Source organism: Notothenia coriiceps, unplaced genomic scaffold, assembly GCF_000735185.1.
Source record: "Notothenia coriiceps isolate Sejong01 unplaced genomic scaffold, NC01 NC01_scaffold00004067, whole genome shotgun sequence".
In the NCBI taxonomy this organism is placed as follows: Eukaryota; Metazoa; Chordata; class Actinopteri; order Perciformes; family Nototheniidae; genus Notothenia; species Notothenia coriiceps.
In genome coordinates, this window is record NW_011336768.1 from 67,251 (window position 1) to 92,565 (window position 25,315).

At 40.1% G+C, this 25,315-nt stretch overlaps 1 protein-coding gene across 1 annotated transcript; it reads left to right on the forward strand.

Annotated features, from left to right (window-relative positions):
- Nucleotides 1-212: 212 nt before the first annotated feature.
- Nucleotides 213-24,384, forward strand: LOC104941934 (gamma-aminobutyric acid type B receptor subunit 2-like; the record flags this gene model as incomplete). The annotated part of the gene is made up of 8 exons (XM_010767104.1): nucleotides 213-230; nucleotides 386-556; nucleotides 7,363-7,464; nucleotides 11,530-11,595; nucleotides 11,829-12,017; nucleotides 12,475-12,717; nucleotides 18,216-18,276; nucleotides 24,304-24,384. Coding segments are annotated over exons 1-8 (931 nt in total), but the record flags the coding sequence as incomplete, so codon positions are not given.
- Nucleotides 24,385-25,315: the final 931 nt, after the last annotated feature.

Here is a 25,315-nt window from a genome sequence, read left to right on the forward strand (position 1 = left end):
GTCTTAATTTACATTATTTAATTTCATATTCTGTTCTTTTACATATCCCACATTCTATTGACATTTATATAGACTTGTTTCTACTTTTTATTTTGTATTTTATTATATATGTTGCATTGTTGGAGGCGTTCAGTTCAGAAGAATTTCATTGCCATTTCTACACTGTAGCTTTGTGCATGTGACAATAAAATCTTTGAATATTGTGAATTTGAATGCATGGCACACCTGAGGTCTGTCATCCAGTGCTTTGTGACACAGTTGTTGACAGTGCTTCTCTTCTAACAGTACACCAGCGTAATCTGACTATTTGTTGCCAGGATTATTTAGGACTGTATTTAACAGACTCTAAACTCACTGTAGTTCTCTCTCTTTTTTGTCATTCCAGCTTTCCTTTGCAGCAACAACTCCAGTCCTGGCAGATAAGAAAAAGTACCCAAACTTCTTCCGCACCGTCCCGTCAGACAACGCCGTGAACCCTGCGGTGGTGAAGTTCCTCACCTTCTACAACTGGAGCCGTGTGGGGACGCTCACTCAGGATGTACAGAGGTTCTCCGAGGTCAGTGTCTCTCGTCCATTCTTTAAAAATACTATATTTCGATATGTAAACTTTGGCAAAAGTTGTCATGGAAACCTGTGTTTACATACTGAGCTGTTACAGAGAGCTTGCACAGGAAATGAGAGCCAGTTCTGTGATGTATTCTGAAATATTGAGCTCGCTCTCTATCACAAGGCACAGCAACCTCAGTTTTTCTGTAATAATTCAATATAAAATATAGTGCCAGGTTAACCTTATTTTTTCTTCTTTTTCCCAAAAATATAATAGCACATCATTAATAAATAAACACAAGTTTCACCTCATTCAGGTTAGTCGTGGCGTACCTTAAAACAGACCATAAATAAACCTTTGTTTACCTTGCCTGCATAGTAACAATTGCGTACATCTCTTTTTACTTTTTGAAAGCCGATATATAAATTCCACAGTGGTCATGTACACACAGACCTGTCAGTGAACCGTGTCAGGGGGACATTTATTTTGGACAAATCTTTGCTATCACAACACACAATCACAAAGCTTTAAAGTCAGTTTAATAATCCCAGCCTTCCCCTGCCACTTCTCCTCTCTTGAAGATAATGGGTAACATGTCACTATTAATAAACACTCTCAGTCAGGGTTTTTTTTATCTTGTTGATGGAGAGACTACGAGTAGTATCAATACTGAAAACTGATTGCTATTTTGTTTTCTTAAAATCATAATTCAGATGTTGCCAACATTTGAGTGGCTGGGAATCAATTCGATTTCAAGCTATTCTCCACTATTTGACTAAAGTCATATTTTCCCACCCACTTAGAACTCTTTGGATGGATTCTCCATGACTTGCATAAAATGGATAGATTAACATTTTGAAACTAAAACTGGAGCCTAATTCTAGCACTAACCATATGTTAACTTTTTTTTAAATGTAAAATCGATAAGAACAGATGTTAGAGTACACCATGTGTAATGGAAATGTCTGCATCAAGCACTACTCAGCCCACTGTGGAAATACAAAGAACTTTATCTGTAAGTAAAAACCTTTGTGACGTTGTTGGCACTGAAATATATTTTAAAACTTGCAGACTTATTTAGAAAATTGCTGTAAATCAGATTGAAGCCAGGAACAGGAGTCGACACATTTGCATTCTCCAAGGAGAAATCCTTTCCCTGCTAGTGTCGAGTAGCTTTTTACAATAAAATCAATAGGAGAATCGATATAACAATCCAATGCCAAACCATGTTGTAAAGAAAATTGATATTAACTAATGAGAAAAACATATTCCTGTTTGGGAAAGGGTTGCACGTTAGCGATAAATACACATCTGTCACGCGTTTGACGACTCATGGGACCAACCTTATATTACATCACCGTCACAGGAACACTCAGTTAAAAAAAGCCTTGTCAGAGGTATAGAAAGCAAGAATTTAAGAGGCCCATTGTGAGTTCTTGCCTCGAGGCCCTGGTTGAAAACAATCTGCTCAGCAGCTGGAGGGGGTGTATAAGAAGTCTCACTGCAAATCTCAGAGAGCCCAAATCCCTTTATCTCTCCCCTCCTGAAAGCGCCGAGGGGCTTAGGATGAGAGGGAGACGGGCGGCCCGATTCAATCAACCTGCCACAAAATTGGCCTCTAATCCTGATTTACAAATATGCAAGCATCGCTGCCATACTTTATGATTTGTACAATCCTCCGGTACATCTGGAACTCATGGTAGCATGTGGAATACAAGTGGCTGATGAGATGCTTGCTGCTGTTTGGATACTGCCAAAGCATAGAACAAACATAACAAAGGAATGCATCATGAGTACTTTTGTTACCTTTTTATTGAGTTGAAATTATTCCATTAACAGATGATTTTGGTTTCGTTCAAAATATCTTGTTGAACTTGTCTCTCACTCTGACTGACAGATACTCCAGAAAGAAGCCACCTGCAACAGCTACTATACTTAAACACAGAGGGATATGCGGCAGTGCAGTTTCCTAGGGATACAAGGTTAATGTTATGTAACAATTGTTAGTGATTCAGTCAGTGGCAAACACAAAAACACACTTATAATATGGTGTCCCCTAGGACTTTAACCTGTAAGCTAAAGCCAGATCGCACTTCTATTTTTAGGAGCAATTGAACACACCAACACATCCTATTTTAGGAGGGACATGTTTTGGGGGGTTTGGTTTATTACATTGAGAGATGAGAATAAATATCTGTAAGGTGTTTGCCAGTGTGTCTGTACACACACCCACACACACACAGCAATCAACATTATTGAGATTGCCAGACAAACAGGGCTCATCGGGAACAGAGCAGTCATGACAGAGAACAAGATTAGGACTCTGCCTGGATTGCTCTAAGCAAAACTGTTTAATCACACCATGCTTAACGATGGATTTAGAAGAAGTTACTATCACAGCAATCTTGCTAACAAAGTGAAAATGTGTTTGTCCTAGATGGTGCATTTTACACGTACATTTCTTTAGCCATCAGCTGCTGTTTACTACAAATAAGCAGGCAATGTCATACATTCCCCTGCAGAGTGACTCATTCATGCCATTGTACAGGGCATGTAAGGCCATGAGAGGAAGCCATTCAAGAGCTTGTCATCAGGCTGTGGTACAACCGTTTGTCACGCTAGTTTATGTAAGCACATGACTGGCATTACAGCCTGAACTCTGGGATTTACATCGAGATTTAAACGTGGATGTGGCACACACTTTTTGAGGGACAGATGTGTGCAAGACCCATCACACTGCCTCTTTTGTAAATTGCATGACATTGCAGCGTTACATCCTCGGTTTTGACTTTTTTTACATGTTTTGAAAAGGTACTACAGTCTACTGAGAAGCACCTGCAAACACTCTATCATGTACGACACTAACAAACACACACACACACACACACACACACACACACACACACACACACACACACACACACACACACACACACACACACACACTCAGCCACACAAAGTCCCCTTTGTTCTGTGGGCATGCCTAATGATGTGTTAATGATCGGAGGTTAAACCACCGCAGCCTGTTTGCCTCAAAGTGTCATGCTGGCACCGTCTGAATCATCACAAGCTACTCACTGACTCTGCAACAGGGCACTCCGTTCACGTGTGTGTGTGTGTGTGTGTGTGTGTGTGGGTGTGCGTGCGTGCGTGCGTGCGTGCGTGCGTGCGTGCGTCTGTCTGTCTGTCTGTCTGTCTGTCTGTGTGTGTGTGTGTGTGTGTGTGTCTGTTTTATAGCAGATCAAATTTGTCAATCTACAGAATAGTTATTAACAACTATTTAAAAGGTAATCATATGTTTACATCCTTTGTCAAGCAAAAAACAAAAAATCTCTTTGACTATTCTAGAAACAAATCATGCCATTTTATAACATTTTAACACGCACTTTCTATAATTTAACAATTATTTGGGAAACTAATCATAGGATTGATGGATTAAAAATGAAAATAATGCTTAGTTGCATCCCTCCAAAATATGCAATTAGGGTTAGAGGGAATATTTGATGACCTATCAAACTGTATAATGATGACACAAGCACTGCTGTACTACCAATGCATATTAATAACAACCAAGGAACTGATGACGCTGCTTTTACTTTCCCTATACAATGAATGTAGTCATGCTTCTTTGTCACGGTCAGTGGAAAGGAAGACTGTATCCACGGGCAGCGAAGATGTGGGATAATACTTCATTCTGTCGTTTACGCCCCAAATAGTCACGGGGGCATCCCTCAACTCCAGGGTCCCAATTCATCTTCATTTTTGCTTGTGTGTAACTGTGCTCATATGCAGAAAAAAAGATTCTGCATTTAAACACGATCACATTTTATTAAAGTTCTTCATAGGAACAGATGCATTCTAGAAATCATACGTATGCATCTGACATTTTTTGTCATTTTTGTCCATCATGTGTGGGTGTGTACTTACATAATGACGTGTGTTACATGTGCACTCGTGGCCAGCAGAGCAGTAGGATTATTTCTCTGCTGTATTTGCTGCTGGGGATTCCCCGGCCGCTCAGACAATAGAGGATGTTTTTGTTATGGGGGAAAAAGCTGCTAACTTTTTTTCCCCTCCTTCTTCACCTCAATCCATCCGTCCCTCCACCCCTCGCTCTATTTAACACACTCAGTCCACCAAAATATGGATGCATCTTACATCTCAGTGGAAGAAAATGCAAAGTCGAACCAATAAATATCCTCTTGTGACGAGGGCTTTTTCTCTAAGAGGCGAATGGCTTACTGTGTGCTGTTGTACTGTATATAATAATAATATAATAATAATAGATTAATTTTGTTAGCGCTTTTACAGGTGCTCAAAGACGCTTTACAGATACAGTATAGTGAAAATGTATATATATGTTTGTTTGTATGTGATGGCAGTATTTTATTCCACCCAGTTGCGTGCTCGGTCCAACGCTCCTCCTCCAACACCAAACTCACCTGCTGCAATGCCTCTCTTGCCTCTCGTTTCCACTTAGCATGGAAGCAGCCAAGCTTTAGATCAACGCTCTACACAACAGGACTTTGTACCTTGTCCAGACCACCACACCAATTGTTCCTGAAGAGCAAAACCTGGTTGTATTGATCCACCCCGGCCTCCCTGTTGTTTCAGCTCAGCGAGCAGTACATTGAGGGAATGTTTGTACAGGACTGAGTGATGAACAGAGTGATTGAGAGCTCCCTCCAGGGTACCAAGGGACAGGGCCATTGTGACAACAGACATTTCGAGACATAGGGGAAATAAAGTTGTGTTGTTTAGTTACATTGATTTTTACCAGGCAGCTAACTTCTAGTTGATTACACAAAGTATGTATATGTATAATGTAACAGCAGTAGCAAAAGAAACAGCTGTGATGTTGAAATGATTGAAGATGCTTCCAGCTAACCGATACTACCTTTTGTAAATATCCTCACACTTTGGTATTCTGTTTGTTAAGTGGTTCTCCACCTGATATCTATCTTTTGAATATGAAACACTTTACCTATAGGCTTAAAAGATGGAAGCTTAAATATCTTCAATTACAGTAAACAAGGATTGTATTTAAAATGAATATCAATATACCTAAACATTAACAGAACAACACAGTCTAAAAATGTCCATAGCAACGTTTAAACTACTCCCTGAGAATAATCAACTTATAGTATACTTATTCAGTATTATTCCACATATTTCCCACAAATCTATACAAATGTTGCAAGTCTGGATGTTGGTCACCATATAAATTACATACAATACAATTAATTGATAAAACTGCACTGGAAGTAACATAAATCTGTATCACTCAAGGAATGTGTGTTTACATTCCATTCATTACCAAGGCAGTCCCCAGTTTGCACTCGTAGCAATGTAGAACACATGAATATGCATACAACCTATGGCACATATGCACAGTTTCGGACGAATGTAGGGTAAAAACACAGGGTCTTCATCTGTTAGCTGTTGCATATTGTCTCTGCCAGCCGGGCTTGGCACACCCATATGAGCTCTGATGTCTCAACATGACCCCTTATGCCAAGCCTTCAGGCGGGGGCGGAGAGGCCGATGGCTTCGGGGCATGGCCGGAGGACATCAGAATAATTTGGCCAGAGAGAAAGAATGAGATGTTCCCTGTAAACCCCAATATGCAAACTGTGGGTCTTCTTTACAGCAGACATGTTGACACAGCTGTAACATAAAAATAATAGCAGAATTTCAGTCAGATGCTCCCATGCCAGAGCCTTTATACTGTGCATTCTCTCTCACTGCCTGACTGGAAGACCTGGAACAGAACCATCATTAATATTATTAGTTACACCTGTGCTTTTCCTGCTTAAAATGTATGCGGGTAAAAAAGACAGTTTCTGAAATGGTATCCTTGAAATAGGAAGCCAGAGGGATGAATCATAGTGTGTGTGTGTGTGTGTGTGTGTGTGTGTGTGTGTGTGTGTGTGTGTGTGTGTGTGTGTGTGTGTGTGTAATTGGAAGGTAGGTGTGTGTGTGTGTGTGTGTGTGTGCGTGCGTGCGTGCGTGCGTGCGTGCGTGCGTGCGTGCGTGCGTGTGTGTGTGTGTGTGTGAGGGTCAAGAGGAGAGATGCAGAATGATAAACCACCTCAAGCTCGCCATCACAGCGGTGTTCCCACTCCATCCTCTGTCTTCCCTGATCCCATTACCCACCATTCTGCTGAATCGATACATCAGAGCAGACATACAGCTCCTGCAGATGCATGTACACTATTGCACAAATGTCTGCTGTTTGGTCAATATTTGAATAAGCAGTTGAGATCATTAAAAGCAACTCTGTAGTCTTTGTCACTCTGAAAAACAAAAAAACAAATGCACATCACAGAGACAGGTGTATATCGGATATTGTGAATGTTAGAACTCGACATTTAACAGAGTGAGCTGAAATCAGGATATTGACGGTTTTGATGTCTCAAAAGCCGATATGTTTCTGACATGCTCTCACGCCAAGAAGACACATGTTTTACTATTTACAGAACATCATGCAGACAACAGCTCAGAACATGAGAGCCTGCAACATCTGTATTGCTGAAATACTGTTTATTCTTTATTGTTTAAAAGTGTAATATCTGAAAACTGGAAGTATTATTATTAAGGAGTGTATGGTTAACTGACAGCAGTACAATAGCTTGGTTTAATTAATGAATTTGAACATGTGTGTTTTAACAAAAATCTCTCCTTACATTTCAAGGTTATTGAGTTGAATTAAGAACAGACCAAGGAAAATGGTACATAGTCATTTATACATCATGCTCATGTGCTTTCTCTTTCTTTCTCTCCCTCTCTCTCTCTCCACTCTCCTTCTCTTTTAGGTGAGAAATGATCTAACAAGTGAGCTGGAGAAAGCAGACATCCAGATTGCAGATACGGAGAGTTTCTCCAACGACCCATGTGTCAATGTCAAGAAGCTCAAGGTAAGCCATCCAGCCTGGGAGCCGCACAATTCAGACTAAATGAAAAGGTGGAATGATTCAATGATAGTAATTCTCAAATACAGCAAATGACTCAATTTGATCCAATTCTTTTGGTATTTTTATTTGAGTAGCGTTGGGTAGCGTGAGCTCTAATGAATCTGTTCTGACCAATGGATGGTTTATTGGCATCTTAAGCTGAATATCTCGATTTGTTTTCCCCCTCTCCATCTCTTTTTCCTCGTCTTCTCTGCTGTAAAATGTAAAGAAAATGAAAAATATATATCACCATCATTGGGCCAATATTGAGATGTTGCCTTTTGAATCTTTACACCATTTACTTCTGGGTTTAACACGCATGGTTGAACAGGATTGCTTTAATGAAGCAAAAAATGCATGAAATTCAGATGTAAATGCAGTCAAGTGTGATGGCAAATGTATCCAAAATATCTCTAAAGGCAACCAGAGATGCTTCTGGCCTCTGTTGTGTAAGCACAGTGAGTCAGTGCCACATAGGTTTACAGTATAAACATTGTCAGTGGAAGTAAATCAAATACATGACCATGTGCCTGGTGAGCTCAACCAGTAAAATAGAAACTGTCAGATGTTATAAAAGCAGAAGGAATAAAGAAAAGGTCTGATATATGAGTGGAAGATATGACGTACTGTATGTGTCATGGAGCAGGTTGAACACATGTCATGATGAGACAGAGGGATAGAGAAGGAACAGGTAGATAAGCTGTCTTTTCTTAAATATATGTGTAACCCTCCAAGTTGAGGGCTGATATTGTAAGCTGACACCATCCTTCCTTGATCAACTCTAAATATGCAAAACACGGTGTCGCCTCGAAAGCTTTTCAGAGCGTTTTGATGGGGGGGTCCTCGGACACCCTAATGGTCTGAGTCCGCTCATCTCGAAACAGCAGTTTGCCGTCCCCCCGACAACCACTTAATATGACGAGGTAGAGGGTGACACAGATTTTATTGTGAAAGCTTTTTTTTTTTGTAGTGCACTGTTATGTGTCATTGTGTATCTGCGACTGTGTTGGGATTAAGGGGGCCATGTGGGATCCACAAATAGAGCACTTACAGCTGCGATCCAGCTGGAATATTCAAAAAGCAGACAGGCATGGCGCTGAAGCAGCCTTCTACATCTCACTATCGCTTCCTGCCTTTATTTAACCTCATCTCTTGTTCTCTGTCCCGAGTTCCCTGTTTGTTACTGGACAGACTGACAAAACACATCCCTAAACAAAGGCAGGCTTACAAACACCCCACTCTCTCACACACAAACTCCAACAATCACTTACATATAATCATGCTTAACATCTTCAAATTAAACATAAAATAAGCTGAAATGTTATACAGTGTAGACCGGTGTTTTTTAAAGTTTTTGTGACTGAAAGACAATTCAGGTCGCTTGCATTCAATGGAGGGCCACATGAGATAAAATGGCCTGAAATCTAAATTAGGTCCAAAACACTTAATTATTTATTATGGTTTAATTATTTATCATGCATTCAAAACTCTTGCCATTCAGATATGACGTAGAAGGGGATGGTCCATTTCTTTTAAAACATTTCTGCCTTACTGATGCAGCTACTTTTGAATGACAAAGGGCCATCCAAACATGTATAGCCTTCTATTTCATGTGTTGATAAGTAGATTTCAGTGTTTCTCTTGGGTTGTGAATGTATGTGTGGCACCCACAGCTACAAGCCCTAAAGCCTGTGCTATAGCTGCCATACTTTGGCTGTGATTATATTGTAGAATACTAGAATCCCAGTTGTACCCAAAACATTTATTTGATAACAAATGATTCTACATTGTTTTTTTGGTTTCAAAACACAGAGGATTGGCTCAAGACAAATGGTTTGCACTGATATTATCATTATAGGTTTGTCCATTTAATATGGTTTGCTATTGATAATATCATCAGCGGCTGCGCTTCCTGTAATCTGCTGCTCCTTTCCAACTGATAAAGCACCTCTGCTTGTCCAAATCCCCAAATAGCACCAAGTTCCAGCAAGAGTCTCGCACTGTGGACTCAGAGCACACAGACTTTTATTCTGAAGGCCTGATAATTACAGTTCAAATAATAATGCAATATTAGTAATCATAATATTATGTAGAACATTCAATGCTCAACTAGTGATCACACAAATGGCAAACGGCCACACACACACACACACACACACACACACACACACACACACACACACACACACACACACACACACACACACACACACACACACACACACACACACACACACACACAATAGTGATACAATAAATGGAATAACGCAAGAGTGCACCCCAGAAAAGTTCAGAGTTGTTACCTGTCCTCCTGGCACATCTATTGTGATGGTGCCAGAGAAGGGGAACAACAATAAGCGTTTCATACAAAAGGCCACTTACATTTCCCAGCATGCTGTCTGGCTGTGATGAGAAACCATCAAAGAAGCTTTTGATTTGGCTACTCGGCTTTCTGAAAACTCTCAACCTCTTTAATATTTAGAGAACATATACAGATAATTTTGTGATAGAAATAATCTTAGATCTTATGTAAAATGTCAGGACAGATATTGCATTGGCAACTCAATATAAAGACGGATAGGAGGGACACACAGTATATCCTTTGTCTTTGTCATGACAAAGTCAATTTGCAACATATTTTCCTCATATTATCCATATAGTGGATAGATAGGCAAGATATTATCCATGTATCTATCAACTTTCCAACTAATTTGAATCTATCTAATTTCCATACATCTATCCACTATATGAAATGTATTGGCTGTGCGGTACAGTAGCTCCTTGATGTCTAATTGCCTTGAGCAATTGGAGTTTAGGGTTAGGATTATGGTTATTTGACAGTGATTGGTTGCTTACTCTGATCTGTGGATACATGACATATGGTAAGGCTGCCTGGGGGAAGAGGACTTCATGAACTGTATTCGTAACAGTTTCTCATTATCAAGAATAAAGGCAGGAAACTAGTGGGTTCACTGACATTAGAGCTTGTGTGTTTGTCACTTGTTTTGTATTTTCTAAAGCTGCCTATGTAATTGAAATGTAAAAAGCCCCTGCTCTTACAGTTTCAGTGTTGTTAGGTAAGGTATAGCAGTTTCCTGATCAATAAAAGACAGAACCAAACATTTAAAAAAACTGCATGTAGCTCTAAAAAAAACACAACATAGAAAACACACTTAATATTAGGTATGCTTCCCTAGAAACAACTGTTGGTGAAGAAAAAACATAATTAATCAAATACATTGACAGCTTCAGCCCTTTAGATTTCCTTCATATTGCTCAGTGACCTTCTCCATTTATTGTCTGGACTGTCAGGGTTAGGTAAGGGCCCTACAGTATGTTCGACTTTTCCCCATGCATCACTACCTCCAGCCATGTTGACCAGACATATATTCATCATAACTCTGTCAGTGGTATTGGATTTGATTTGGGGCAATAAAGTATTGTGTGTGTTATCCATGTGTGTCTGCAGGCCTGTGCTTGTGTTTCTAAAGTTTTATACATAAGCGTGTGCACACTAAATAACAGACCGTTGGCCCCGGAGCCTGATCTTTTTTCCCACCATGCTGCACTCTGAATTATTTACAGAGTCACTCACTGGGCCTTGTGCTCTGAATCTCTATGTAAATGTGTGCTCTTGAGCCCGGTTGGCATTGAAGGCAGTTCTGCCCGCTGACACTAATGTCTTTGTTGTTATGGATTGATACTTTGCGACTTGATATTGCTTTAGCCTCTCAGCCACCCAGACTGTGTAGCTACTGATGAGATAGACTTAGGGAAGAAAATACAGTACACAAACGCACACAACTGATTATATTTCCATTTGTAAAGAGTGATGTCCCAGAGTGCTGAAAAAAGGCATCACAAACAAGGAAACTTATCAAAACAACCTATCACAAAAATACTGTATGGTGACACCTACTGTATCACATAAAACGGCTTGCCCTGCCGCGGTAACTCATATTTAATGTAACATGTTGTGAGCATGTGTGTTTATAATGAATCATGATGTTTCATTCTTTTTTCCCCCAGGACAACGATGTGAGAATCATCATTGGCCAGTTTGACGAGAATCTGGCCTCCAAAGTCTTCTGCTGCGTAAGTCTTCAGCCTTATAAGTGATAGCTTACAGATATATATTTTACACAATCATTTTCTTGCCAAGTTACAACAAGAATGCTATGCAATTTTTTACGCTTATTGCTAAACCCATGAGTTCAGTATTCTTCAAGCGTTGCACTAGACCTAAACTCTCAGTTATCCCTAGTTTTACACAGCCAGCAGCTAACATTACATTGTCTCAACCCCATTTTTTTCCTACCCCTTGCCAGGCATATAACCTCAACATGTTTGGCAGTAAATACCAGTGGATTATCCCCGGCTGGTACCAGGGCAACTGGTGGGAGCAGGCCAACAGCACCAACTGCACCACCAAGAAGCTGCTCACAGCCATGGAGGGATACATCAGTGTGGACTTTGAGCCGCTCAGCGCTCGCCAGATAAAGGGCATCTCAGGCAGAGTGAGTGCTACCTGATGTTATTCAGCAGAATGTTGTTGTAATGACGCATTATTCAATCTGTTTAGAGACACATTTAGTGTAAAACATTTTATCAGGCGAATATCTCACCACAACAAACCTTGATTTTGAGGTTATTTCCGAAAAACTGGGTGGTTGCCAGAATGAATGTGTACAATAAGCAGCCTGAGGTTAATAAAGTGAAATCGGAAAAATGTTTGGTTTTGTAGAAAGTCAATTCAATACATTTTTGTTTATTGAGCTAAAACTGTTTTCATCAACTTTGCATCTGAAATTGCTTTGAAATAATCTCTTCTACTTTACAGAAAAGTTACAATAAAAAAAAGTACATTTGAAAAATGTGAGATTAATTATTCTAAGGAAAAAGAAAATATTTAAGAAGTTTGGAGATTCTCACTTTCTCTTTTTTATCTGCTCTCTTTTCTTGCCTCTCGGTCAGACCCCGAAGGAGTATGAGAGGGAGTACAGCCGGGAGCTTCAGCAGAAAGGTGTGGAGTCCAGCAAGTTCCACGGCTTTGCCTACGATGGGATCTGGGTCATCGCTAAAACTTTAACTCGAGTGATGGAACTGCTCCGGGTAAAACAGCGTCAGAACACCTTCCACAACTTCACTGTGGATGATCGCGAAGTGGGGAAAATGGTGCTGGAAGTCATGAACGAGACCAACTTCTTTGGTGTCACGGTAGGTTATGCATCATATTGACATGAAACTAAATATAAATAAGGCACAGTCCAACTTGTGGACATTTGGAACACAAGGATTTTGTGTTGTTTGTGACATACAACGAGGTAGACGAACAATCACATATAAATATGCAGATACAAACATTGTTTAAAACCAAGCAGTCAAAAAACTTTAAGAAATGTTAGTTTAGCCTCATTTTTTGGGGAAAGAGTCTGTGTATGCCAATACGCTATTATTTTTTCTATTATACAACACAGTATGGAGTAGGCAAATGTCAGAAGAACACACAAGGACAATAATTACTGATCTGTAATGGTGGAAGTGTGTTTGCAGAGAAGGTTACTTAGCCTTCCTCGTCTTAGTAAGAAGCCTAAAGTGGTGTCATTTGGTGCTGCCGACTCACTCCAATGCTTTCATGATTGATCCTCGTGGCTATGCTAGCTACAGTACAAGCTGTGTGTGGGCGTGTGTGTGTGGGTGCGCTCACTCTGACTTCCTATTGAGCTGTTAGAGGATATCTCCTGTTCCCCTGTAAAGGCCACTACATTATTGAGGGCACCATGCTGCTCTTAGCCCAGACAGCCAGTAGGCATGCAGTAAAGCAGTACATTCCTCCTATTGTGATATAATATTCATTACTGTGTTTACCAAAAAATGGCCTGAAAAATTCAAGTAAGTAGAAATGAGAAAAAGATTGACTGTTCTGGAAAATAGCGTTCAATAAATATTCAGAAAAAAACTATTTGGATGAATCATAGACTAACGCTAAGTTGGAAGGCGAGAGAGAAATGGATAAAGTTAATAAGGATAGAAATACAGATTCCAATGCATTACTTTAAGCAATAGAACGAGAGAGGGAAAGAGGAAGAGAAAGAAGGCCTTGGTGAAAATCAGTGCATGCCGGTGTTATTGTGAGGTCCTATGGGGCTAATGTCCCGGGGGAACTTTATACGTGTTGCAGCACACCAGATCCTCAGGGTCAGCATTGCCCCCCCCCCTTCTACTCTCACCTCTCTCAACACAGACCCACTCGGGGTTGCTGATCAGGAGAAGGTTGACATTGAGTCTTTCCTCAGAGACTCGGGGAAGCAAAGCAGTTCAGGAATATTGATGGCCATGTAGCATTTCACTCACGTTTCTCTCAAGGCACCCACAAAGATTATGAAGTCTGGATAGGTCAGGTTCGGTTGTTTGAACAGGCTAGCAAACTCCTTCTCTCCCTTTCAATATTGACTGTATTGACCTAAGTACTATAATAACCCTGCACTCAGATTTTTAAGAAGAAATAGAAAAAACACTCAAATCAAAAGGTAAAGCGTTCGTTATAAAGAAAAGCCCTTTTAAGAATATCAGAATCCCTTTATTAGTCCCACGGAGGGGAAATGTGTTACAGCAGTAAAAAGAGCCACAGACAGCTTAATGTTACATATGTTAAATATGTGACATGCATTTTAAAAAAAAGTACTAAGTTATGATATAATAAAAACAAATATATAATAAAAAGTAAAAAGTTACATAACAAAAAAAAAATACACATCCTGTAACAGTTCTGAACGCAACGGAGTTATAGTAGAACATTTTATAAAAAAGTAAGTAGTTAAGTGAGGTGTTTGTACGTTGCCTTGGTTGCCTTACATTGCACGTATAGAAGTAATAGACAGTCATTACGAGGTAAGTGGTGTTTGCACTGTGTAATAGATATAGAATAGTGACAGCAGATTGCTTCCCTATTAGCCTTGCTTTCACTACGCCATTCTGTCCGTCTCAGAGACCGTACATTAACCATACATAGCATCACTGCTTACCAGAGCACTTTGTTTGGACAAAACTAAACAAAATGGCTTACAGTAGCTATCCCAAGGTAGTGGAATAAGCTTAGAAACTCTACCTGAAAAAATGTGACAGGGAAAGGGCAAAGTTTTAAAAATCATTCTTTCTAGAATAGATCAGTAATTTACAAAACCTTCCGATCTATCTAATGCCATTGGGTGTTTTACTCTTGCCCTTTATCATAGCATTAAGATCAGGGTTTCTGGCGCTTTGGGATTCTTATGGTGGATTCTCAAAGCCAGGCTGCTAGCAGAGCTGTTTTGCTAATGATATACTGTATATAAGTAGATTGATCTTCTTGTTCATAGGAAGCTACAAGAGAATGTTAGGAGACAAGTGCACTGTGTTCTGTGTTGTTAATAGCTCTGACAAATTAACAACAATGACCACTTGGGGATGCTAGGGTGTGAATGATTAGATGATAACCTACATGACAAGTTGACAACCTACAAGTGGTAGATTTTTAGAATTGAGTGATTCTGCTGTTTGATTGTTAAGTTTTACCTACAAATATAAAAGTAATGGGAAATGGATATGATGTAAATCTGCACGCTCTTATTATGCTGATTCTCTTTATGATGACATTTTGGGATGAAAGAAATCTGAACAAGAATATTGTGCATCTGGTTGACAATTAAGCTGTTTAAAGATAGCTGCGTTGCAAAATAGTTAGAAGCGTTTTTGCAACAAAACATTGACAATCTGTTGACTATTATAGCTGTTCTTTTGAGGAATTAACTGAAATCAGATCAAAAGTGTTCCCTTTATGTAGCTCACACTTAGCACATAGACATCTCCACCCACGGACAACGAACAAAGACATAGGAAGGCAATTTCCCTTCCACACTACTTACATCTTTATGCTCTTTTTGTATTCAGATTTCAAAAGCAGCTACTGCACAACTTGCAAGATTTATTCGTGAATTGCAATTTTACTGGGTTTCCATTCAAATGCAGCCATGTGCAAGCACCAGTAAAATGGAATATTCCGGCTTGTTACCCTTGGTTTAAATGTTATCAGTGCATGTGTGCTTGATCATACAGGATTGTACCCTGACTTGAACCTTGTGTCTTTCCTGATGTCACGATTTCACGCAGTGTGTTTTCTGTGTAAACACACGGTCTCAGGGGACCGAACCGTGTCCATTCTACGCTGATCTCAGTCCTGCTGCTATATCTGTGCCAAGAGGCAGCTGCAGCAGCAGGAGAGTGATCACGGAGGGCTCCACTTTATTGATCTGGCTGCTGTCAGGGCTGCAGAGAAGAAGGCTGACGTTAGCTGAGAGAGACTTTCAGGGCAAAGAGAGTGCAGATGGCTGCTAGCACAGGATGATGCATGTTAGAATTCACCAGGGAGGGCTGCATGGGAAGACAGCACGTTGTGATTTGAGGTGACAACTGTGTGGGTATATGTTTTTTTTTGCTGTAAAAGAAATCTAAGGTCAGTGGCCATCAAGTATGTATCAATGTCTGTCTTGGTAATGGTAGCACAACCTCAGTCTGAGGTAAAAAATAGTGTGTTTTTCTCTGTTTATCTGTGTTTATGTGTGCATCACAGGTACATTCACTTCAACTGTGTTCCCACTTTAAACCCTTAAAGCCTGCAGGATGTCACACCTGCAGCCCGCAGACTGACATCTCATTTGACCCCAGCACAGCTGTCACTGACAGCACTCCATCTTCCACAGACAGAGTGATACCTGGCCACCTCCACAGTCTCTCCTCAGAAACACACATTCACACACACAGACAGTGTTAGACTGAACGATTGCTCCATCAGCCACCATTGTGATTCAGGTCTGAACCTCAGTTGAATACCAGACAACAAACTATAGTGTCTGTCTGGGCCAATAGACTCCAGTGAGGTTGCCTTAGCTGCAGAGGAGCATAATACCTTGTGAAAAGAGGCCTTACAGTAGGTTCTCTGAATATTGGTCAAAGGAGGTTAATTTAGTCTTTGTATCACAGACATTTATTTCCAATTAACAATGTCAAAGGCAATGCCTCTGCATATGTTTGATATACTTTGCATATTCTCTAAACCTTGTCTGGACCAGAGAGAACAAATTGGGCGCTGTTTAAAATAGCTTCACTTTTGCTGATGTGAAAGGCAATTACAGTGGCAATGTTATTGCACAGAAAAGCATGATAGTGCAGCTACTCTAGAAACCTAGATACATACATTTACAGTCATTACGGGTTCAAGTCAAGTTCCTCTATTTTAAAACCCACATTGTCTGAACCTGTTTAAACACCACAGTTATTAAGAATGACATCGATATAATGAGCTGAACCAAGGTGCACTTTCCTACTTACAATACAGATATAACTGCATAGCTTGCTGAGGGAAAAGGCAGTATGTGTCTAAGACTGGCACGTTGGGTTACGCTGTGAGCAGAGTATCGTGGTCCATCACCAGGGTAAAGGCATCACTAGAGAACCTGGGTCTCAGGAGTAGCACACACATACATCATCAGGGACACATGCACTTACATGAGCAAAATGTGACAACCTATTAAGTGCGTACACATTAACATGCTTGCACGCGCACACTCTGACAAAACATCAAAGACGCCACACAAAGACTGGGATTCAAACGGAGGGGTGGGATCGTGCTCTGCTACTTCAAAGCTTGCCATCTTTTTGAGGAAAAATTGGCTCTCCAGCTTCCTTCCACATATTCCCCTCTCAGCTGTCTTTTAATCAGCCAAAGCAAATGCTCTCCCTCTCTGTCGCTCTCTGTCTATCTAAATGTCTACCTATCTATCTGTCCATCTGTCTTCCTATCTAACTGTTAACTGTCTGGCTGCCTGCTTGTCTTCCTCTCTGCTCTCACCTGTTTTGTTAGGCAGGCAGTAATATGTAAACCCAGTTAAATGTGTAATTAAGGAGCCCTGTAAGCAGATGGTGGGCTGAATTAATTGAACAGTCTTGGTAGATGAATAGGGAGACAGAGAGATACAGAGACAGAGGGAAGGAGAAAATATGACAAAGGAGAGAAAGACTGAGCAGACATGGGATAGATAAGGGGACTGAAGCCAAATTGATTTGAATATGTCTTTCGATATTGCCACAAAGTTGAATTGCTTTTGTCTACCTTGTCTGTGTTCGCCAGGCGCCGTCTGGCTTGGGATTGCTTCTCTTGTGTCTGTGGAATTTGAATCAAAGACTTGAATTGGTATTGTTTTAGGGCTGTTGTTTGACCGGCAAATGCTTTTATGGCCAGCAATGAATATTGAGAAATCAAAATGGAGAATAAGATCTTACATGTAGCTAATTTCACTGCACTGCCAAGATTCCTACCTTTTCCTATGTGAGCAAACACGGTGAAGGCAGCCTTGCTGACCTGATGTTGTTCCAAAGATTTTAGCAAATGAATGGGCCCGGAGATGATTTTGTTTACCTCTATATAAACAGGTCAATTTGACCACTTCTAATCAAATGACATGCTGTTTGTGTGGGAGCCAGGACTGCTCTTCGCCTGCTAACACTCTAGCATCATGAATTCACTGGGCATACATTTACATTTATTAACTAATCTCACGCTTCATCTTCTTCATCATGACAGAATGTTTTTCTAACTTAAAATGTGTTCACTATATGTGTTTACAGTGTTCTATGTTTTATTGAAGGTATATATCATTTATATATTTCTTCCTTTTTAGGGCCAAGTCATGTTTCGGAACGGAGAGAGAATGGGCACAATCAAATTCAACCAGTTTCAAGGTATGTCTGACACTCCTCAAATGAACCTGTCTCGATTTTCTCTTCAGGTTACACAGTCATTTTAGAACTCCTGTGTATTTTCTCATATTGATATCTGTCACACCTCCAGATGTTCCCACTTGCTCTTCATGTGACTCCACACTGGAGTAAGATAAGTGCTACAGTTAGTTTGAATCTTTTGAATTTTTTTCTTTTCAATAAAACCTTTAATTGTTTAAGACATTTTGTAGGAGTATCCCAGCTTGTAAAAAGGAAAGACACTTGCAAGTTTTCTGAAACCAAAAGGCTGCCACGGTTGATACACTGGATCCTGACCAATAGGGTGTATGAAAAGCTTGCAGCAAAATCATACAGTTTACACAGGGCAAGGGAGGCTAAATGATTTGAAGTGGGAAGCCTCACATTTATCTCATTAGTTGTTTTTCTGGAGAGGGTTATTTCGCATGACTGCAAGGGTTGTTTGTCAGTAAACATAAAACATTTTAGACTGTAGCTTTAGTGAGGACAATCTCCACAAGCATCTCCATGGAGTTGCATATCTTCTCTATGGAGTTGCATGTGTTCTCTGTATCTGTGTGGGTGCATGTTGGGTGAATCTAAAAGTGCAAGGCCCATGGCGCTTCACTGTGCTTGATCTCCTCTGTGGTGACGGGATATATCTGTGTGGACTGTGAAGGTTTGTAAATAAAAACATGCGTCAGTACTCTCTGTCCTCACAGCATTACCCTGAGGTTGGTTTTGAGCCAGCATGCGTTGCTAAGTGGGGAAAAAAACCCAGAGATTGAATCTTTATGCGGGGGTTTCCCAGCTCCCAGGCTCCCCCGACTGTATGTAGCCACTGCATGAAGCCGTACGCTACTTTCTGACTTCCCATCTTATCTCCTCCACTGCAGAGGGACTCCATCCCCCTGGCTGCATATATCACACTGTGTGTGTGTGTGTGTGTGTGTGTGTGTGTGCGTGCGTGCGTGCGTGCGTGCGTGCGTGCGTGCGTGTGTGTGTGTGAGAGATAGAGGGCAGTAAAGTGCTTATAGAAAGGCTTGTATGTCACTGTGCGTGTATGCTAATGCTGTTACAGCCCAGGCTCATTGGGTGAGACTAAAAAGGAAACCACATATTTATAGTCATTTAAATATTGTGTGTTCAACAGAAGACATAATGAATAAAATGTATGAATAATTCGGTAGTGCGAAAGTAGGAGTTTGTATTGTTGCATAGTATAGGGAAGACGAGAAGTTACACAAACAGAATTGAACCATCAGGGTAGTGGGTGGTGAGTGAGACAGACACTGTGTTCCACTTCCATATGAGTTAGCAATTGTACACACTGCACATTTATACCATTAATCATCCTGTTTTTGCTGTAAATAAACAAGTTATCAGTGCCTTGCAACAACAGAACTGACATTAATTAAACTGTTAGTGGAAGAACAGAATCAATTAAACTTCATAAGAAACAGTCTTCCAAAGACTGCTCAACTTTTTATTTTTTAAAGTCATCCCCTCAAGCACAACCACTATTACATTTTTTTTTTTTTCACAGCTGTGAGTAGCACTTCTCTTCCGTTTTGAAATGCGTAATTGGACAAGTATATGCAGCAGCTCAAAAAATCAATCATCCAAAGTTTTCTTTGTGATTTCGTGAAATATTGTGATACACGCTTGAGATGGAAAACCTGCTCATGTGCTATTGAACTGAGACACAGCTGCAGAAAGATGGATTGAGCTGCCATCTGAAATACATCGAGTCCGACTGACACAGGAGCATGACCCTGCTTTGTTTACCTGTAAGTCACCCGTAGTAATGAAACAAAACAGCAGGAGGAGTGTGCTTGTGTGAGAGAAAGACACAGTGAGAGTTTAGTCTAAATTAGGGTCTGGCCGCTTTGGATAAGCAAGGAGGAAATGTTACCATGATTAAAATGTGTGTTAGGGCTTGATTTTAAGAGATTGAATCATAGCCACACTTTAATTTACTAATTTATTAGACACACTTAAGTCTTTCAATCTTTAGTTTCTCTTTCTCTGCTCCCGGTCTCTCTCTTCACTCCATCACCAACGTTTTCCCCAACTAAATCCTCCCCCTTGTGACAGCTATCGCTCACTATCAAGCTCCACCCCTCCTTAACTTCATCACTTCTTCCTCACTTGTCAGGTATGGGGAATTTGTCAATCTTCGAGCCTGAGCTGGATGGAGAGGAGAGCAGGGACAGCCCAAGCTAGAATATTTCAAAAGGCAGTGATCCTCAACATGACCCTATCATCTGTCCTCAGCCTCTGATCCTCCATTTCACCCTGTCAGGCGTTCTTAGTCAGGGCCTCCTTGGCTCTTTATTCCCCCTGTCTCTCATGGGGATGAGAGACAACTCACTACCAGAGGCCTTGATCTCAGCCGCAGTCCCACTGAGTACAGATTTTAAATCAACGCACCATAAGGCGCGTCGATAAGGAAACATGGCATTTGTCGTTCTGTAAAAGAGGAGAATTTCAATGATATATTTGTCAATAAGGTGAGGTTGTGATATGTGTACGTAAAAGGTTAGGATTCGTTGGGATCTTTAGAGATAAATGATAGGATTTACTATCTACAACACCCCTCAAGTAAGTATTAATATACAGCTTTTTTTACTCATTACTGTAGGAAGTTCAAATAGCAACATCCTCTCTGCTGTCAGTTTCCCTGAAGGCGATAGTCTTCTCACAGCTTTTCAATTGAAATAGCTCCCAAGAATATCATTGAACTGCACCACCAATGCTTTTAAATGAAGCAGCAAATGATTTCCATGTTAGAATTTCACAGATCTGACATGAAACAAAATAATTTGAACTTGATCAAAGACAAGCTAATGTGAGCCGCATAGAGGAAAGAAATGCATTCAATCACATTTACAAACACTTCTGCAAAGACGGGTCAGAATGTGATGATAAAACATATCTGGCTTTCAGCATTAGAGAGTTATACTATTAATGAGGTCTGGGAATCACAACCTTGACATATGAGCTTTTAAACCAGCATGTGTCTCCGCTCCAGACAGTTATTAAATAGCAGATGCATCAAAAAACAACCTATCAAGGCAAAAGCTAAATCAATTCACTCCAGTACTGTGTTCTTAAATTCTGCTACATGTATATAACTGAGTTGTTACATTTTTACGCTACTGTATACTTTTACCCCCCTCCCTTCCAGAGTGATTTGTTGTAATTCGCTCCGGGTGCACTTACTTTGCAGGATAAGACTTAAAAACCTACCATGCACGCAAAAAATTCTATTCATTTTCATCATTTAAAGTGGACCTATCATGCTATATTTGAATAATATAGTGTAGGAACATACCTATATAAGGCATATTTATACTTTTTATTTTTCTAAATACCAAACAGATCATGCATTTTAGCCATTCCTCATTTCGCTCAATTTAACACTGTCTTTGCATGGGCTGATTCTGTGAGAACAGCACCATCTACAGGCCTGGCATATGTACTACAGCGTCTCCAGCGCTTTCGAACGGCAATGTCCGTGGCTGTCTCCTCCTGATTGGTGGAGTTGGCCCAATAGCCGTAGCGCCACTTTTGTGACGTCATAGAAGTGTTCAAATCTGGATCAGTCTGTATCAGATCCGTTGCAGCCCCTTTTTAAGAGATTTGGGTATGGAGGAAAATAGAGAGGGTTGTGTTTTCTGACACTTGGTGAGTTCCCTGGAACACCGGGGACACATATTCATGTTTAAAAGACGTACAAAAGTGCATTTTGCATGATAGGTCACCTTTAAATTTGCTCCACCATGACCAGCTATTATTAAATCCCTTTCATTCAAATCCAGTGGAATCAAACCTTTATTATACATTACTAGATAGAGTAGTTTTTTTTATAGTGCTGTAGTATTTATTTCAACAGATTGTGTTTTGTCATTCTTTCGTTTTTATTTTTATGTTTTCCTGGAAAGGTTTAGTCTGCTGTCTTGCAATGAAGTAATTTAAAAAAACAAGAATAATGGGAGAGGCTGGTTATATACAGTATTTCTTTACTGTCAAGAAATCTCCTAAAAAAAATAAAAAACAGAATCCAAGGACTGCAGCAGATAATACTTTCCCTTCCTGAGTGTGGCATTCAGCCCCAAGCCATTTTGTTCCAATAGAAGATGTAGATCTTTAAACACGGTTCACAAAAATATATATTCAGAAAAACATGTTTTCTAAAATCGTTCATTGTACATTTTGACAAACAACACTTCAACAAGAATACGTACTGTATCCATTTGGGAGGATTTTGATCCTTTTACAAGATCTGCTGGCAGTAAAATAAAAACATAGAATGCAGCTAACCTTATTCTTAAATCCTTTAGTTAGGAGAATGCCATGTTAGGAAATTATAAATTGTCCCAGATGCAGTTCCAGTTACTTTACAGATATTGAATGTGTCTAAAAGTCATGAAATGTCTTTGCAAGGGCAGAGCTAAAAGTTGAGTTTAGCAGGCCGGCAGCCATCGATAGTCCCTGTGGGGATAGAGTGCCAGAACAGTATTTTAGCATCTCAAAGGAGGAGTGCTGAAATACAATCCCTTCTGCTGCTTAGTTCCTAACAAAGGACGTGGTCAAGGGAAACATGATTATTGATCCTCGCTCAGCACTGAGAAGTTTAAAACACCTGATTGTGTATGCACATTAAATCTACAGATCTGCAATTGTCACATACAGTAAAGCCTGTCCAACATTTGCTGATGCTTCGATGCAAGAATTGAAGTGATTCACAGAGAGGGGGACGCTGTGTGCCCTGTGATGCTGCAATAGCTGATGTTATCTGTCATTTTCCTCGTCAAGGACAATGTTGCTGAGGAGTTCAATGGACCTGTAACCGTGATAACACAGAGGAGCAGAGATAGATTTGTGCGTGAACTCCAGAATAAATTGCTAGTTGTTTGTAGAGGTTACAAAAAAGGAATATTCTGTCCCCCTTCCCATCCTCTTCTTCTCTGTGAATAATGTTTATGAGCACAGGAGAGTGAAGGCCCAGGCGTGTCTGGCAAGGTCAAGCTTCCTTCAATATTCCACCTGAGGGACTTATCATTGTTTCTTAAAGAGGAAACACTAAATCCTGAAATATTTGTGTTTCATCTGATCTCCACAGAGACAGTGAGGTTTGCAGGATGTGGAGTACTGCAGAGTAAAATCCCACGACTGTATCTAAAATACGCTAAAGTCAATACATATTGCAATATCAATACAGACTTCTGATTGCATGTATGCATTGTTTCCTTCTATACGAGTTGGACATTTTTCTCATAGTGTGCAATTCCAGTTTACCCTTGCTCAATTGACTTTTTCCAATGTCTTTATCTGTTGGCTTGTTTTTCTATGATTTCAAGTCTTTATTGCCCTTAAGATGTCCTTGAGGTAAAATAAACTGATTATTAAGGCTGTAAAAAAACAACAATACCATTTCCCTTCCATAATAAGCTTTATCTTCAAGCTACAAAAAAAAATAATCTAGCTGAGTGCATTAAAATTCTATGTTAGGGATAATTTGTTATATTACTAATGGGTTTTGGAATATGTGCCTGATATTTGAAGCTTTATTTGAAGAAAGTGCCAGACTGTTCTATAGGGTCTATTCTTTACTGTGTGTCCAATATGAGTTTGAATAAGATTCACTTGTTCATTTAAAGCCATTTGATGAACTGCTCTTTGTATAAGTGAACAATGTTTTAGCATTATTGTTGCAATATTAAACAGGCCACCTGGAACATTTCATAACTCATATGGTAATAAGGGAAACATCTCAAATATATATTTCAATATATCAAACATCAATAACCATGTTCCAAATAAATGTTCTCCAGAAATACACACTCTGCTACTATGGCAAATCATGACCCACCCTACTCTGCCTCTGATGGCTTAACATGGATGACTTCAAAGGCAGTTGTAATGGCTTTGAATGCATAATACCAGTCAAAAGCATAAAAGAGAAGCAGTTTGCACGGTTTAAAAACACGTGTTTATTCTAATGTGTGTTTGTTTTTGTTACAGAGGGCAGGGAGGTGAAGGTGGGAGAATACAACGCCATTGCTGATGTGCTTGACCTCATCAACAACTCTATAAGGTTCCAAGGTATGAAGAAGGCTGAATATCTGTGTGTTTACGCTTTTGTGTGTGACTCAGGGACGGAAAACTCACTGCAGAAGAAAACTGTCCTGATGCATCTAACGTGTGTTTATATATATGTTAAAGGCCCATCACTTACCACCTCGGCTCTCTCATCTGTCCTTCACCTGCTCCCTCCAGCAAACACACTCAGACACACTCCGACACGACCACCACTCAGTCTCTCCTTCACTCTCAACTTTCATCCGCCAGCTAAATTATTTACTCGTCCATTTTTCAGCCATCCCGCGTTTGCTTGTGTTGACATACTTTATAATTTGTTCGATCCCCCTGGCTATTGCCCCCCCTCCCCTCACCACTCTCCTACTTCTCCATCTTCTCGTCCACATAAAGAAACTCTAGGACAGTAACATCTGAGACGCTTGTTTCCACTTCCCTGACCACAGTAAGTGGAGCTGTGTAAGATGATGCCAGTGCGATCGATTGGCACACTGGTGGGAGAAAAATAGAGCAAAAGATAAGAAAGTGCAGTGTCTAACCGCAATAACTTGACTGTGGTGCATTGAGATACATGCACTCAACGTTGACACTTTTTTGTGGTTGAAGAGAAACAATTATGTACGAAGGGAGTAACCTAAATGGAAACATATCTAGAAAACCACTTTTGTACTAATACTCTGGAATTGTAGACATGATGATATACCATGAAACATTTGAGATGATTTAGACCAGGGGTGTCCAAAATGCGGCCTGCGGACCATTTTGAATCGGCCCTCAGCAAATAAAAAATGTATAATGACTTAAATAAAATAAACATCTGCTTGTCTTAGTCTTATATTGTACTTCTTAAATATATATGTTCAAATTTATTACACAGTATTCATGTGTTAATAAACCCACTTTTCAAAAATAAATTCAGTCAATTCAAGTTGAAAAC